An 18,134-nucleotide genomic window follows, 5' to 3' on the forward strand; every position below is an offset into this window, starting at 1 on the left:
CCTGCAAAGTCCATCTCACCAACATCTGGGGACTTGTGCCAAAATTGGGAGAGCTGTCCCACAGACTAGTCAAGCAACAGCCTAACACAGTCATACTCACAGAATCATACCTTTCAGCCAATGTCCCAAACTCCTCCATCACCATCCTTGGGTATGTCCTGTCTCACCGGCAAGACAGACCCACCAGGGGTAGAGGCACAGTGGTATACAGTCGGGGAGGAGTGGCCCTGGGAGCCCTCAACATTGACTGCAGACCCCATGAAGACTCATGGGCAAGGAACCTTCCTGCTGATTACCACCTATTGCCCTCCCTCAGCTGATGAATCAGTACTCCTCCTTGCTGAACACCACTTGGAAGAAGCACTGAGAGTAGCAAGGGTACAGAATGTACTCTGGGTGGGGGACTTCAATGTCCAGCACCAAGAGTGGCTCGATAGCACCACTACTGAGTTGGTCGAGTCCTGAAGGACATAACTGCCAGTCTGGGCCTGCGACAGGTAGTGAGAGAACCAACATGAGGGAAAAACCTATTTTACCTTGTCCTCACCAATCCACCTGTCGCAGATGGATCTGTCCATGACAGTGTTGGTAGCAGTGACCACCACACAGTCATTGTGGAGACAAAGTACCATCTTCACACTGAGGGCACCCTCCATCGTGTTGTGTGGCACTATCACCGTGCTAAATGGGATAGATTCAGAACAGATCTCGCAGCTCAAAACTGGGCATCCATGAGGCGCTGTGGGCCAGCAGCAGCAGAATTGTATTCCACCACAATCTGTAACCTCATGGCCCGGCATATCCCTCACTCTACCATTACCATCAAACCAGGGAACCAACCCTGGTTCAATAAGGAGTGTAGAAGAGCATGCCAGGAGCAGCACCTGGCATAACTAAAAATGAGGTGACAACTTGGGGAAGCTGCAACACAGGACTACATGCATGGTAAAAAGCAGCAGCAGCATGCTATAGACAGGGCTAAATGATCCCACAATCAACAAATCAAATCAAAGTTCTGCAGTCCTGTCACTTCCAGTCGTGAATGGTGGTGGACCGCCTGAAGTTTACAGACAGAAGGAGGTCATTCAACTGATCGTGTCTGTGCCACTGTTTCCCGGAGCAATACCAAACTAATCCCAAAGCTCTGCTTATTCCCCATAATCCTGCATCTTACTTTGTTTTAGATATTTATCCAGTCTTCCCTTAAAATATGCAATGGTCTTTACCTCAATTACTCCATGTGGCAAAGCATTCCATGCTTTAACAACTCTCTGCATAAAGACATTTTTCCTAACCTCTCTCTTCACTCTGATAATTTTAAATGAATGGCCCATTTGAGCTTTACCAGTCAGAGGGAATAGGGTGAATGGGGAAACCTATCAAATAATTTTAAAACATCCTCTTAGCCTTCTTTGCTTCAGAGGAAGTAGTCAGGAGTATTTCAAATCTCTCTTATAGAACCATAGAAACTTACAGCACAGAAGGGGGCCATTCTGCTGTTGTGCCTGTGCTGGCTCTTTGTAAGAGCAGTTATGCTTAGTCCCACATCCCCGTTTTCTGTCCGGAGCCCTCCAAGTTCTTCAACCTCAAGTACCTGTCCAACGGCCTTTTAAAATTATTTATGGAATCAGCTTCCACCACCTTTTCAGGTAGAGCGTTGCAGATTTCAATAACTCAGTGAAAACATTTCTCCTCATTCCCTCCTCTAAATATTTTGCCAATGATTTTGAATCTATGACCTCTAATTATCGACCCATCACCAGAGGGAATAATGTTTCTCTATCTACTCTCTCAAAACCTATCATCTTGAAAACATCTATTAGGTCACCTCTTAACCTTCTCTGTTCCAAGGAGAACAGTCCTAACTCTTCATAACTATAGTTTCTCATCCCTGTTGTCATCCTGATGAATACATGTTGTATGCTCTCTAAGGCTTCCTACTGTGTTTTAAACTTCTATGGCTCTGGTACACAATAAATATATAACCATTTCTGTTTTTAAATTACAAATTCATTATGAATGCACCGTCTTACCTTTCTGAACATTTCCTGTAACAAACAGACAAAGGAATCTCTATTTTTCTTCATGTTAGTGCTTTTCTACAGTAATGATATCTCCTAATGTTCTTTCAATTGTTTTATACATTTACCAATCTTTATCTATTCTTCAATGTATTCTCAAACTTATCTTTACTGTTTGTCCCCAACCACAAAATTTCCCAATTTATCATTCCTTCTAAATGAGCTCTCCTGAAATATGGAATATATTCATTTTATATTTCCTTTTTTACAATATTGTCACAATATTGAATCTAATGACAATCTGATTATTGATGCTCATGTATTTTTCAAACTGCAATTTTTCCAGTATCTCGATCTCACAATGGAATAAACCAGTAATACAAGCTTTATGTATTATTACCTTGTAAATACTGACAAAGGATCCTAGAAATGCTCCAAGTTGGAAGTTTTCTTTATTGTACAAAGCAGACAGCAGCCGAGATGGCTTTGTAAACAGGTGTCTAAGTGCTGATGGAATGCGAAGGCAGCACTGAATAAGGTAGCCAACACTGAACATCCTTATAAAACCCTGCAAAATATTTTTTTTGAAATGCTTTAGAAATAGCATGACATGCAAGGCATCTGGTTACATTTTCTTTATCTCTGGATTGAATTTCCATTGTAAAATGGAAAATTGCAGATAGTAAACACAAAGTGAATAATGGGTGCTTCGTAAATCAACTGAAAGGCTGAGATCAGGGTTCTCAATGTATTTAACTTTTGCAGCCTTACACGTACTCTTTAAAAAATCTAAAATGGAATGTTGTTGGACTTATTTTAACTTTTCAAAAGTAACACTTTTTGGCTTATGCAAGTGAGTATGATAGTGTAGTGGTTATGTAATCCAGAGAATACGAGTTAAAATCCTACCATGACAGTTTAAACATTTGAATTCAGTTTTTTAAAAATCTGTAAACAAAATCAGTAAAAGGTGACCATGAAGCTGTCAGATTGTCATAAAAACCCAACTGGTTCACTAATGCCCTTTAGGGAAGGAAGCCTGCCATCCATAACTGATCTGGTCTATATGTAACTCCAGTTCCCCATCAACATGGTCGACTCTTCTAGTCCAGTAACTGAACCACTTTGTTTACATAACTAACTTATACTAAAATAAAAAGGAAAAACGTTAAATGCTGGAAATTTAAAATAAATGCACAGCAGGTCAGTCAACATCTGTATAAGGAAAAGACAGGATGTGACACTTTAGGTACATATCTGTTCTGATGAAGGGTACACACCCAGGCTGTCATAACCTGTCTTTTCTTTTTACAGATGCTGACTGCTGTACTGTGTATTTCCAGCATTTTCATCTGATTATAGTGATTGACTTGGATAGATTCCCAAATTACCTCTGATGCGGTGCAAGGCAGCAGTTAGCTGAAAAGCTGCATTAGGAAAGTGCTGCTCAGTGGTTTGAAGTGTCGGTGCACAGTGTTGTTGAACAGCAGAGCATTTATGATCAGCGTTTTAAACAGCGGATCAGTGAACTACATAAAAGCTCTGATGTGCTGCTCAGCCTCCCCTCCTTTTCAGTATACCTGCACTAGTTTAGGACTGAATTTACTGATCTTGCATTATGTAGTACTCCACCTTAAACACTCTATACAGTCTTTTCATGGACATCCCTTACTGTGACCAACAAGCTGCCCTTTTGAAATAATGACAGTTATTTGGTCCTAGGACTACTGGGGGGATACAAGGATCCTTCTAAATTCTGCTATTCTCAATGTAATCCTCCCTTCCAAAAGGTTATTTTATGAGCTAAAGGCTGTAAGGTGCGTTTATATATTTAGCTGTAGATCGCCTACGGCATTGCTCATGGGTAGTTTGGTGCCTGGTGCACAGTTACTGATACTTCCCACAGCCCCACTCTTGAGCTTTCAGAATTCCTGTTTGAGCCCTGAAGTAGTACTCTACTATGGACCAACTCAGATACCTCGCAAGTGGTTCCTGCAATACTAACCAAAGGAAAGTGACATTCAAAATATGGAGAACAGGGGTAAAGTTAAAACTGACTCTCCTCTAATATTGCTGAAAAAAGTCAATTACCTTTTACAAAAAACAGAAATATTATACAGAAAGTTAAGGGACTGAAATAACTTCTCACGTAACAAAAACTTGGATGTGAGCCCAGATGTCAAACATATTATACTCCATGCCAAATCACTACTTTCCCAGCATTCCTGATTTTAGACCCACATAACCAATTTTTTTTTTAGTTGAAGCCACAGCCACCCACGTTATCAACAACTTAGATAGTTGATTGCAAAATGGCCCCAGTATGTGACTTATGCTAATGGGGCACTGCTGGTTTTATTAGAAAAAAAGTTACTCACTTTAACGCAGTAGGAGATACAGTTGTCTTCATAATGTTTACAACATCTGTGTCTTGGGCCATGTTTGCAACTGAACAGAAAAAAAAGTTTTGTAACATCTAATCCCCTCAAATACAGCACATCCTGCTTTATTAGTACTATATGTTTGAGAGAAATCTCAACACCTACGACAAAGAAAGCATTTTATGGGTTTCTGTTAATGAGAGTGAAATAAGCAATGTGTACTATATTACAGATCACATACACTACAATATCCTAGTTTTTAGACACAGTTTTGATAATTGATTAACTACTATGGAGGGGACAATACATACTCTGCACTCCACATCAGACTTCCAATGAGCTCATTACACATGGCTGGTCATTAAATACATGACAATTTAATGCACCCCATAAAACAAAATGAATGAGAGGCACTGTACCAGCTGAATTTCAACTGACAGCAGTAATAAATTAAATGGTGTGTAGGCATTAAATCAGGGAAGTAAAATATTGGGTCATACATCACGTTACAAGCAGCACACTCAGATTTTGTGTTTAAAGGTCAACTGAAAAGATCTCAAGCTTCACAATGTGAGATTACTTCATGTGTTCAGCCTCATTGTCAAAGCCAGAGTTTCCTCCACACAGCTGTATCAACAGCTTGCATATAATGTGCCTCACTGGAAGGTATCCCTTGGTATGCTGCAGTCCCATTCCTGACCTCAGTTCATCTTTCCCCAATATTGAAAAATGAGCAGAAGTAGACAGTAGTGCTGTATTGTAAGCCGTTATTCAGATAATGATGCTTACCAGTGACATGCAATTCCATATTTTCCTTCACGCCAGTTGTCCGCCACAAAACAAGGCAATTCTACCCAGTGGAGGCCACTCAGAAAAGCAGCCAAAGCTTTTTAAAAAAAAAACTTTATTTCCATGGGGCCAGGAGGACCAACAGTGCCCAGTTGCTACCTGCATGTAAATTAGGCTCAGGCTTCAAATTGGCTTGGGTCTCACTGTGGTATCAACAGGCAGGAACGCTTCGCTGGCTGACCACCTACTGTGCTCCTCAAATCGATCCATATAGAAGGGTGGTGGTCTTTAAGACGGGAGTCCCAGAGAGTAAGGCCAAGGTGACCCCAATAGTAAGCAATAGGAAGGGGAATGCAGAGAAGAGAAACTTGGAGGATTTAAGAATGCAGATGTGATATTGGTCTAGAGAAGGTTGCAGAGGTAGCATGATACGAGACTGTGGAGGGATTTAAGATGAAGATGTGAAATTTTAAATCAATGCGTTGGTGGACAGGTGCCAGTTTAGGTCAGTAAAGATACAGGTGGCTGTGTTTTAGAAATTTACATCACAGAAGGACAAGTTGGAGTTTATGGATGGAGAGCGAGCAAGGAGGATGTTGGAGAAGTCAATTCTAGAAGTGACAAAAGCATGGTAAGATTTTGATGGTGGTAAGTTGAGCACAGGATGTGTGGTTTACAACTCAGTTTTGGGCTAACATTGTTGCCAAACCAAGAAAATGAGTACGCAGCCTTTTCCCAGGCTTCTTCCAATGCTGTTATTTAACGGACTGCTAAGGGATTAGAGAGCAGCTTAGGGTGATTAACTCTCATTTTACTTTTCTTTTGAAGCCTCCATTCACACCTCCCTTTGATCAAACATATTGTTTGGGTGTAAATGCATATTCTATCTCTTTGCGGTGTGTTATTACAAAATTATAAACAAAAATAATTTTCAATGCTGCTTTACATCTATTTGAGCTTGGTAAAATCCCTTGGATAAACACAGTGGAGTAACAAGGATTAATCACATGCTCGGCACAGGCTTGCTCTTATGTAGCGCTCTTAGTCAGGAATTTTGCAGCTGTAGACCTTGGCTTAAATATCAGACGATATTCAGATAGCATTATACAGATGTGAAATTTCGATTGGCTTAGGAAGAAGCATTTAAAAAATATAATTTTTTGGTAATTATTTCCCCTTTTTATTTTACATTTGTATTCCCCTTCCTTTTCCAATTAGCATGCGCCTGTAGCAGAGGGGCTGGGCACACCATCTATTACCAGGCTTCTGCAGTGACCCCACCCCCCAACATAGTCAACTGGCAAGAGAAATGACACTCTTTCTGATTTTCCCTCTTTTCCACCCCTTCCCATGGCCTCTGTTTGATGCCTTCTGTATAACATGGCTCCAGATGGGGAGCTGAGTAGAGTAGGACTTAAATCTGATACTACCATGTATCCCCTCTGTTGCATTTAGAGCTTGAATATTTTAGCAGTGGTGGCGTGCAGTTGCCGTACCTGTGCAAGATTGTCACTCTGGTAACAAGAACATCCTATTTGCTCTTCCTGCCTCTGGTCAAATTAGTCAACCCACTTTTTCAACTACTGGTTAAAACAACTTTGGAAAGATGATGATTTGGGACCCAATAGATTTGACTGCTTTCCTTTTATGTTTGAGACTTGGGCCGGAATTTTTACCTGCTGACACGCTGGCAGCGGGGAGCCCTGGATCGAATGGTGAATCTGGAAGTTTCAGCGGCATGCTTAGCAGTGGCTTTTTAACAAAGCCACTGCATTTGCAACAGATTTCCGGGTTCTCCGACCAATTAACGCGAACAGGCGTGATGATGTTACGTATGGGTCCAATTCCGTTCAGGTATTTAAAAGAGCAATCAATGCAAAGGTGACAGGTGGAGGTTGGAGACACATTGCTAGGAGAGATCTTGCATTGCTGGGAGACCAAAAATGCGGTCCCAATGTACGAAAGTTGCCCCTCAATTCAGTGATGCCTCCCTGGGCCTCCTGCTGCAAAGAGTTGGGGCCTGCAGGAGTTATTCCCTGATGACAGGAGGAAGAAGCCAGCCACAGAGACCAAGAAGGCAGGGCTGGAGATTGCGGCGGAGGTGAGCAGTAGGAGTGTGGATTCAATGCAGGAAGAGATTTAATGACTTCATGAGGTCAGGAAAGGGGAGTGCAATGCCACATTCAACTACATCCTGATGTGCGTGTCACCCTAACCCCCCCCCCGCTCACTCTGCCTTCCCAAACATACTGTTGCACATCACTCCTCACACCAACGTACCTTGCAGGTGCACCCATTTCTCTCTGTCTATGCACTTCCTCACATCCCCATTTGACCATCCACCACTGACACTCGCCCTCATCTTAATGCAATGTAACGCCTCTCCCTCAGTCACCCTCTACAGATGTTGCCCATCCATCCGTTCCGCTCATTCCATGACTCTCACTCAAAGGTCTATTGTTTCCCTCTTTGCAGGAGACGAGAGCACAGAACACCAGGGAGAGGCAGAGAATCGGGGGTGGCCCTCCAGTCATCGCCACGTTGACTGCTGCAGAGGCGGTGGCACTGGAGCATTGGCATTGATGATGGTGGGAGATGACAGGGAGCTCCCAGCTGCCTGGTTACAAAATTAAATGTCGCACAGCCACATGGCATACCGCAGTCACTCATTTTGAATTGATGTCAGCAGCCAGTGAAATATGATCATGTGCATAATGTTCACTTAAAACATTCTTACCATGACAGTTCTAATTCATGTCTTTACTCTCCTACAGCCCCATCAAGTGTCCAACAGCCAATGGAGTCAGAGGAGGAAGATAGCTTCTCAGAAGATGTCGTTCACTCTGAGTGTGCAATGTCACAGGACGCGTGAACACCAAGCACCAGTGCAGATACACACATGCAGTGGGACCATTAAGTCAGAAAGTAGCGGTCGTCACCTGGTGTCTCACAGATCACGTGAGCAAGAGCAGATGGTGCAGACAGGGACAGCAGTGGAGAGTCCTTGTCGGAGGGCACAGGACGCTCCAAGCTCTGCTCAGCTGAATGCAGATGCTGAAACTCGGGGGCCGTCAACAAAGAGGATGATTCTGGAGGAATAGCAAAAAATGCGCGAGGTGCTGGCAGAATTTCCAGCTGCAATGTGCTCACTTGCAGGGAGAATGGAGGAGTCCATCTCCAGCATAACTGGCATGTCGCAGCAGGCTATGATGTGTTCATCCAGGGAATGGGTGGCCACCTGCATGGAGCATCAAACACGGCATTCAAATGAGTGGATGATTGCTCTCACCAACAGCTTGCACACTCTAAATGTCACCTTCACAGGGATGGATAAAAACCTAGACTTGACTTGGCTGTTCATCGCCCAACTGATGTGCACTAAAGTGCTCTCCAGCTCATTGCTAATAGGGAAGTGCTGGTGGGCCACAAGAGGGATGATGGCGAAAGGGGACATAGAAGTGGGGACTCCACGCAAAGTGCTTCCATTTCTTACCCATTGCCCCACCTCAACCCCCCTCCCCCACCACAGTCAGTGCCCCACATGCTGCCTCGTGTGCCGATGGCCAAGTCTGCCCCTCCACAGGTGCAGGAGGAGCAGTCTTTGGCTCATGGGCTCCAAAACCCAGAGGACGCAGCCAAGGGCATCTTGGCATAAAGAGCAGGGAAGTGAGCAGCCTCCCTTACCTCTGCTGAAGCCACAGGGGTTGCACGATGTAGAAGTGGTAGGAAGAGGAAGATGAAAGAATTCTAGATGCACAAGGGTATGCATGTGATGCGTTCGGCATGTTGCACTGTAAAGGTTGTGTTGAAATTTGGAGGCACATAAAATTATTTCTTTGCATTATTTTCCCGTCTTGCCCATTTTTGCCTGCTGCCTGGCAAGTGGCTTTGTCACTTGTAATAAATGGTAAGACATGACTTAACTGAGAGCAACGGGTGTCTGTGAAAGGAATGGTTTCTCATTATAGGACTACTTTGTGGTTGGGGGGGGGGGGGAAAGAGAGAGAGAGGGGGAGTGGGTTCAGCAGATGGGTGCCAGATGGATACACTGGTGCAACATAACTAAATTATGCCATCCATTATGAGGCCATCCCCGGACATCCATGTGTGTCGCTGCTGGTGCCATGCCCACATCAAGTTCCTCCTCCTCCGCTCTGCGCCTTGCTCCTCCTGCAACTCCAATCCTTGCTGTTACACTATGTTGTGCAGAGCACAGCATACCACAATCATTCTGGAGACCCTGGCTGATGCATCTGAAGCGCATCTTCAGCATCCCGATTGCTTGCTCTATCACACATCTCGTTATTATTTGACTTTGTAGCGCTCTTCGGACTTATTGCTTGGCCTCCTCAAGAGTGTCAGCAGCCACATCTTCAGTGGATACCTCTTATCTTCAAGCAGCCAGCCGATAAGTCTGGTCTGAGGTGCGAAGAACTGAGGGAGGGTGGACTGGCGCAGGACAAATGAATAACAGCTCCCTGGGAATCTGGCACACACCTGCATGATCTTTTCATGGTTGCAGACGAGCTGCACATTGAGGGAGTGGAAGCCCTTATGTTTCACAAACACTCCTGGGTGATCTGGGGGTGCCTTGATCGTCACGTGCGCAGTCGATGATGCCCTGCACCTGTGGGAAGCCAGCCAGAGCCGCAAACCCGCTCATTCTGACTGGCTTCATCGGTGGCAAAGTTTACATAACTGCCTGGCAAACATGGCATCGGTCACCTGGGTAAAGCATTTGTGGGCAGCCGACTGCAAGATCGTGCAAATGTCTCCTGCAGATCCCTTGAAGGAGCCTAAGGCGAAGAAGTTGAGGGCGGTGGTCACTGACAGCTACTGGTAATGCGTGTCCATCTGGTTCACTTGGCAGCAGGTCTTCTTCCAGCAGGCTACAAACTGCCACGAACTGATGCGATAGCCTGAGCCACTGGTGTTCAGTCATGTCCACGAAGCTGATCCTCGACCTATATAACCTGTGTTGGGGGTATCGCCTCCTGTGAGCTGTGCTCATCCCCCCTCCTGTGGAGCCGCAGGTCAGTGAGGCGAAGGCTGGTGCTCATCTTGGTCCTCATCTGAGATCCAAGGTGAAACTGCATAAGTAGCACCCATGCTGATCTGATATATGACTGATGTAAAGTGGAGATCAGAAGCACAATCCTGCAGTGCCGTGAGAGTAACCTCCAGAATTGTAGAAATCATCTGCAAAGTACTGAAAGCAAACTCTCATAACAAGTGCTGTGAGCAAAAGCCTTAGGCAAGAAAGTAGGTGTGAGGTCTCAGTATTTCGTGGATTATTTGACTGTCATTTGTTCAGCACCTTCAATTGCTGCTGTACTCGCGCCTTGTTTTCACTGGCGAGGTCCAGGAAGCCCAGGAATCCCATGCACACCCAGTAAAACTTGAAACCCCAGGTATAAAAGGCTCTTAATAGCTTTAGATTGCTAACCTGCCTCTCCTGAGGGGGTTTCTCGCTCGCAGCCGAACACACTCGAGTTATATGCGGAAGCTGGCGGGTTGCACTGTCAATTTCAGCGCATTTAACCTCCCACCCGCTCCCAAACCCACTCACTCTTTCCTGTTAAAATTCTGGCCTTGGGTTGAAATCCAGGCCAAATGATGTGAAATGCGCCGAGGCATTCTTACCGTGCTTTCTAGTGGGAGTAGGTCACCGCACAAAGTTGCCAGTACTTCTACTATTTTGTTACCAAATCAGCAATCTTACTCAGAGGTGGCATACCAATTGTGTGAAACACAAAGAAACTTGCAACAGGGAGATTGTGGTCTGAGGCGGAGTTTAAGGCGCATTCTTTGGTCTAAGCATAGGTAGGGGCTTTGCCCTGCAACTAATCCATGCTAATCAGAGTACTTGAGGCGGACACTAAATGCCCAAAATAGAGATGTACTCTTTCCTTTAGGGCTGTCATCGTTCATCTTAATGAGCACCAAATTGATCACAAATTAAAAATACATATGTGGGAGGATATTTACTGGCTCTGCCTCATTAGTACTGCACTATAAAAAAATTAATTCTCTGCTCGACAATACATTTTTTGAATTTGCATATATGTAGTTTTTGCCTGTGAAAATCTCTTGTTGATCCATAAGAAGAAATTGATCTTAAAGGAGAGTAACTTACTCCGCTAGTGTAGATCAGATAGTGCGGCAGGGTGAAACTACAACAGGCCAACGGTAAGATTGCAGCAAAAAGGTAGGGAATGCAGTGATGAGAGATTTGAAGCAGGAAGATATAAAAAGACTTGCATTTATATAGCGCCTTTCACGACCACCGGACGTCCCAAAGCACTTTACAGCCAATGAAGTACTTTTTGAAGTGTTATCACTGTTGTAATGTAATGTACAACTATTGTTACTTGCAAGCTGGTGATCTGCTTTATTTTTGTACCAATTAAGGATGGAAAATGGTCCTTGTCTGGTCAGTTGGCAAGTGGAATTTCCCATATTACCAAAGCGTCTTACCCTTATTGGTAACTTTATCCATATGCCTATTGTCAGTACCCTGCTATCGCCATTAAAAAAAGTTAGAACAGTTGAAGTTAAGAATAGAAAATCTTATCCCAGCGACAGTTACCACAGGCTTCTTTCAGCTGCTTCTGGTACTATTCTGCTGGTCGCAATGAAAAGATGGAAGTTATAAAGCCCTTAGTCCTTCTGTTCTACAGTTTCTATGTAAGTCAGTGCATACTTCATGATGGTGATCATTGGTCTGTTAGTGCTCCCTTCCCCAGGCAATAGCAGCTTCTGAAATCTCTAAAATAATATTGTCTGCTGGTCATGCTGTCTGATGTTCAGCCATGATTTACCATCCAAGCCTGTTTTATCTCCACTAGAATAATTAAGATAAATTGCCCAGACCATCTGTTGAGACATGTTCTGGTACAAAGTGCCTGATTCAATTTGGTATTGACATAATGGAAAATGTATCTCAAATTATTTGTGTTTCTCATTTTGTTATTTGCAAGGGTCTTGTCAATTTTCACTTAACATCCCATGTTCCATAAATGACACACCAACAACTTGCTATTTATTTTGGTAAATTAATATTCTTGCAGGAAAATAAATTTGTGCTGCCTCTCATATGCATGAGTAACATCAAAACAAATATAAAAGTTCCATATTTAATTCAGAGGTCAGAGTGAAAGGACTGTAACCCCGAGCCCTTTAAACACTATTTCAACTACCATGATTTCATATGCATCTTGTGAACTTCCTTTTCTCCTCTCCTTGTCGTTTCAAACTACTTGCATTTAAATTTTTCATTCTGACCCACTTTCCCACCCAAGAATGCAACATAGAAAATGTCTTTGTCCAGAAGAAAAAATTGTGCATTTTGCAGAGAATGCAGCTCATTGACTTAATCACTAAAGACCCAAGCACACCAATGCATCTACTAAAGTATATTAAACAGATAAAAAACATAACTTTATATCAGAAATGGCCTGTTTTGCTAGGCTGTGGGAAATATCCCACTAGAGAGTTGTAAGTCTTTTATAGCCAATATATCTCCATCTAAAATAAGAACCAACAAAAGTAGTTTTCCCTTTCCTAAATATTACACACTGGACTGCTCTCAGTCAGGCACCTGGCCAGTTTGGTACAGCTTTTTGGGTGGGTATCTACATAAGCTAAAATAGGATTGGGTAGAGTCACATTATCTTCATTGAGTGCACATCATTGGTATAACCTTGTAAACCTTCCTTGATCTGTCTGAGTACCCAATACATCAACTCAGTCAAATAAACTTCCAAACTCTCTGATTCTTAGTTTAGATTCTGGTAGTATTTATTTTTAGATGGTGAAATCTAACCATCTGGTAATTGCTTGTACAGATGGTGCCGACTGAAACTTTGTTTTTTTCTCTGAAGATAATTTAACCAATAGTGCCATGGGTTATCTTGCCTTAGACAAAAATTACTTTTCCTATATTCTCATGCTTATACTGGTAGTCAATGAAAGAAACATCTCACTTAAAAAAAATTGTGATCAGTAATTAAAAGTTTCCTTACATTCTGTCAACAAATCGTCTAGTCAAGGCTAGCAAAGACTTCTTGATCTTCTTGTTTGAATCTTCTACTGCCTGGTGCTCAGTAGTGTGGCTACTGGGTGTACTGATATTCCGCGGCTCTGTCAAAACTGAATGTGTTGGAATTTCTTCCTTTCCAACAATAAACCTAACAAATAGGAATCAATAACGCATATATGAAATAAAATGCAAACAAACAGCATTGTGTACTCTTTAAATGGCTTTAGTTTCTGACTTAGTGAGTCATTGCATTCCTTACAAAATACAAATCAGGAAATGAAGTTGGAACTGATTTAATCTTGAAATGTAAATCTAAAGCTCCCTAATGGCTTTGTGGGCAAATGCATCGTCACTTGGACCAAAAGTTAAAAGTTTTGATTCCCAGTCTGTCTTCAGTTAGCTGACCTCGGTCAGGGCAGCAGTTGAGATGCTATTTTTGGTTTTGACACTCCTAGGCTAGGGAGAAGAAACAAATCATCCACGTTTCCTGCACCAGATCACTACCTAGTGATCAATGTTCCCTCTAAGATGCGCGCATGTGCAGCAATCTGCAAGGTCCTGCGTGAGCCGCTCACAAGCTTTTACACTGGAAATACCACGCATGCGCAGAAATTTAAAGGGGCAGGCCACGCAGAACATAGTGCAGCCTACAGGGAACATTGCTAGTGACCCCACTGGAAATTGCACGTGTTGACATCGCGTGAGGACAGAATAACCTGCCAATATTCAACGCCGAGCCTTACACGTGAAGAATGGCCACTTGAGTGAGGTACAGGATTGTTGGCAGGTGCAGAACTGTCCCCCAGCATGAATCAGCAAATCCAGTGCCGAAGGGAAGAAAATTAAAAATAAATAAAATTGAAAACCATAGAAATATAAAAATTTAAATTGGCATAATCCAGAAATTGAACCACGCCATCGGAACGCTGGCAAATCTTTGCTTAAAAAAACTCTGGGAACACATCGGTGATTTGTCATTGACAACATTTGTAACTTACACTGATGATACTATTTCTTGGACCTTGTGGCATAAGTTGTACACATTATGATACATTAGAGGTACCAGAACCGACCATCTCTTGTTCTTCAGTTTTCAAACCTTAAGAATTCATGCACTTCTGCCTCAGAGAGGGATCGTTTGTAGGCCGCACAACAAGGAGACCAACAGTGTGACAGTGCCTGCTACTAGCCTACTCCAATATCTGCAGTAAAGACACGAGTGTAGGTCTACTTGTGATCATTAGTATCAACTGGTAACCAATATACACAAAGAGTCACAGGTTTGTTGTAACAGCTTATAAGTACTAATATTCCAAAGTGTACATTTTTTTGTATACTTTAATGAAAGTTGAATCAATGATTCCTATTTACAGCCCATGTTCTCTTGCCAAGATCTGAATAGACTTTACTAAAGAATTAAATATTGCTATAAAATTGAAATTGGCTTCCAATTTATACTTCCTTCAGTTCTTACATAATTGTTAGTGAGTGGTGAGTGATGTTATTTGGCAACAGCTGTTTTTACTTCCTTTAAAAAATGTTCCATCTGTCTGAAGTTGCTCAAATAATGGTACAGCATATTCAACTCTAAAGAAAACTCAACCCAAAATAAAATCATGTGCAAGCTGAAAGGTCTATTTTCTTCTGTCCCAGTGGTGTCTGGAACTACACTCTAATTAATTCATTTCTTGAGAGACTAGGACAGATCCATCTGGCTCTTCTTCAGAAATGATGATTATAATTATAATTGTGGGTAGGAGTTTCCCCTACTCCAAGTCTGTCTAGCACTCAGGACAACTAGCTGTAACTATGGAAGGAGGTTTTGCCAATCACACAACAGTATCATCCAACACAGCAACTATTATGTGTACATGTCTTGAAACAAAATTTTGCCTCAATTCAATATGACATCAGCAGGGTTGTACTGTCTTGAGACCGGAATAGAAGTTGTCCATAATGGGAACCTATTTTTTTGAACTCATCTGCAATGCATAAGTAGACTCATGTTTACTGTTTAGTCTGGAAAGCAGAAAATAAACAACCAGATAACATTTAGAAAATTAGTATTTTTCGTACTTACTTGAGTGCTGAGAAAGCAAATCCCTTGAGGCCATCTTTGCATCTGGAAAAAAAATGCCACTTGATTCATACATGGACTCAAAGCTGCCTTAAAATATGTATATTCTGCACCGTCCAGAAAATGTACATAAAGCAGCAATATCTGGTAATTTACATAGTTTTATGTACTATTTACAGCACAACCAGGCCATTTGGCCTAACAGGTCCATGCCAGTGATTATGCTTCCTCCCACACTTCCAGCTCTAACCCCATCAACATATTTGATGTAATAAAACTCACTACGCACTTGGTTTGAGCATAAAGCAAGGCTTTAATCAACTTGTTTCAGAACATGGAGGTCTAGTTGTACTTCACTAGTTCCTTGTCTTACAAAATGTCCCTGAAAAGCTGGGGCCCACGCCCGAGTATTTATACTCCTTGGACGGCGCCACCAGCTGGCCATCCAGCGTTATTTCATAAGTAGTTTCTTGATGATGAGATTTATAACAATATTCTTCTATTCTTTTCTCCCTCGTGTGTTTATCTAGCTTTCCCTTAAATGCATCTCTGCTATTCGCCTCAACTACTCCTTGTGGTAGCAAGTTCCACATTCTAACCACTCTTTGTGTAAATAAGTTCCTCCTGAATTTTCTACTGGATTTATTAGTGATTATCTTATATATGGCCCCTGGTTCTGGTCTTCCCCACTAATGGAAACATCTTCTCTATGTCTACTTTATCAAACCCTTTCATAATCTTAAAGACCTCTATTAGGAATAACAATGATAATTATTGTTCAACATCCAGTGTTATTTCCTAGTCTGTGCTGAATTAACTGATCACACTGAAGTTTCTTGGGATGGCGCTGGTGGGGGGTGCATAGATTAAAGCTGTACTGCTTATTAAACACAAGAGAAAGCCATTTGAAACATTGTGAAATAAAAACGCAAAGAAGATTATGAGCAGACGATATTTTGACACCCCGCACACCCTGTTCTCATTGAGCATGGGAGGTTAACATCGGCCCTTAAATATCACTATAATGCTTCACCAGCTCAATGGCAGGGTGAAATAGCGCCATGTTATCAAGGACGATAGAATAATATTCTTCTTAGAAAAGTACCCCTCGAAGTCTGAAGGGCAACATAGAAAAGGACACTTATCAGCTTATCAATACATGCATCATATTGCGACAGAGCTGATCTGCTGCAATTGGGCTCCATGACAGAACAAAACATTGTGCAATGTACTTATATCCCTTTATAATTGGTTAAAGCCTTGGAGCACATGGACCACAAGCATACTATTCTCTGACACAGATGATTCCCGTCTCTTCTCTTGCACACTAGGATTGCTGTGGGGGGGAAAACAAAGCACTGTAATAGATGAGAACTCCTTAGTGGAGAAGGCCCTGTTGAGTACTTTCTTAAAGTTTGCATCCTGTCCCAGATTACACACAAGCGTTTGTTCTTCACAAGGACTTTTTTTCATGCCTTTTGTTTCCAAGCCTTCCTTGACCACAACAGGTTTCTTACTGGAGAGTTTCCACTTGTATGCTGATGACATCCAGCTCAACCCCTCCACCACCACCCACAATTCCATGAGCATCCCTATAACGTCACACTGTCTATCTGATATCAAATCATAGATGAGGGATAACCTTTTGACTATTTCAAAAGTCAAAACCATCTTAGTCAGCTCTGACCAAAAGGTCTAAAGTCTTGGCCCGGACTTCATCGCCCCTTTCCTCAGGCACGACCAGACAGTGCGCACCTTCGGTGTCATGTTCAATACTGAGCCGAGCTTCAAACCTCGTATCATATTCATCACTAAGACCTTTCACTTCCACTTCTACAAAGTTGCCCACCTCTGTCTCTACCTCACCCTACACCAAAGCTGAAACCCTTGTCTAAGCTTTGATTACCTAAAAATTCAAATTCTCCAACACTCTCTTCGCCAGCTTTCCGAGCTGCACCAACATAAATTTCAACTCATCCCAGATTCTGCTGTCCGTATCTTGTCCTGCACTGTCGCTTTTCCCCCGACCTCTGTCCTCACAAATTCCATTGGCTCCCCGTCACCAACGCATCCTTGTCCTGGTTTACAAGTTCCTCTGTGGTCTGCCTAAATCTATCTCTGCACCTTTCCCCCCATAGCCCAGTTATTGCTCTATGGTCACTGACCTCTGGACTTCAGAGCATCCCTATTTCCCAGTGCTCTTCACTCAATGGCAGAATTGTCGAGATCTACTTGCTCTTTCAAAGAGTTGGCACAGGCACAATGGGCTGAATGGCATCCTTCTGTGCTGTATCGTTCTGTGATTCTACCCTCCAGAAGTCGCTCTCTAAAACTCTTTGCTTTGCTACCTCTGTCCCTGCCTTTAAAAGCCTCTTCAAAATCTTTTGACCGTGCGTTTAGTCAAGTCGTTATTATCGTCCTCATTGTCTCAGTTTTGTTCTGGTCAATTTTTTCCACTTTTGTCAAATTTTGCTCTTTCAAAACCAAATCTGCCTGGTCATCTACTTTATGCAGTCTTCTGGTATTCTACTAACTTTAGATATTTTAGCTTACTTTCTTTCTATCTTTCGAACAGCTGTTGGTTGGAATTTTGTACCCATAAATAAATCTTGGCATCCAATAACTATTGCACCAGCATTTTCATGGAAACTTTGACTTCCATTGTGGGTCAACAACACTGGTTGTCATTTTGTATTTTTTATCATGTGCGTAGAAGATAAAACCCCTAATTTCCAGAGTTGGAAAGGTTACTTTCACCAGTTAGGCAAGTTGAATTCCCTGATTATCTGTGAATTCTGACTCATGATCTTATTTACCTGCTGCTA

The 18,134-nt window shown here is 42.5% G+C and overlaps 1 protein-coding gene across 2 annotated transcripts in view; it reads right to left on the minus strand.

Moving 5' to 3' along the window:
• tmem135 (transmembrane protein 135) overlaps nucleotides 1-18,134 on the minus strand; it is a 537,823-nt gene that overhangs the window by 24,525 nt on the left and 495,164 nt on the right. For both annotated transcript variants that reach the window (XR_015079728.1, XM_085998806.1), the window contains exons 7-10: nucleotides 15,313-15,354; nucleotides 13,216-13,380; nucleotides 4,400-4,469; nucleotides 2,422-2,589 (exon numbers count right to left, since the gene is read on the minus strand). Coding sequence is in view for 1 of the 2 variants with exons in the window: in XM_085998806.1 (XP_085854932.1) it covers nucleotides 2,422-2,589; nucleotides 4,400-4,469; nucleotides 13,216-13,380; nucleotides 15,313-15,354 (445 nt within the window). In the remaining variant the exon portion in view is untranslated. The remainder of the gene's footprint in view (nucleotides 1-2,421; nucleotides 2,590-4,399; nucleotides 4,470-13,215; nucleotides 13,381-15,312; nucleotides 15,355-18,134) is intronic.

This window comes from Somniosus microcephalus, chromosome 10 (genome assembly GCF_052327205.1).
Source record: "Somniosus microcephalus isolate GS21.2 chromosome 10, FLI_Smic_1.0, whole genome shotgun sequence".
In the NCBI taxonomy this organism is placed as follows: Eukaryota; Metazoa; Chordata; class Chondrichthyes; order Squaliformes; family Somniosidae; genus Somniosus; species Somniosus microcephalus.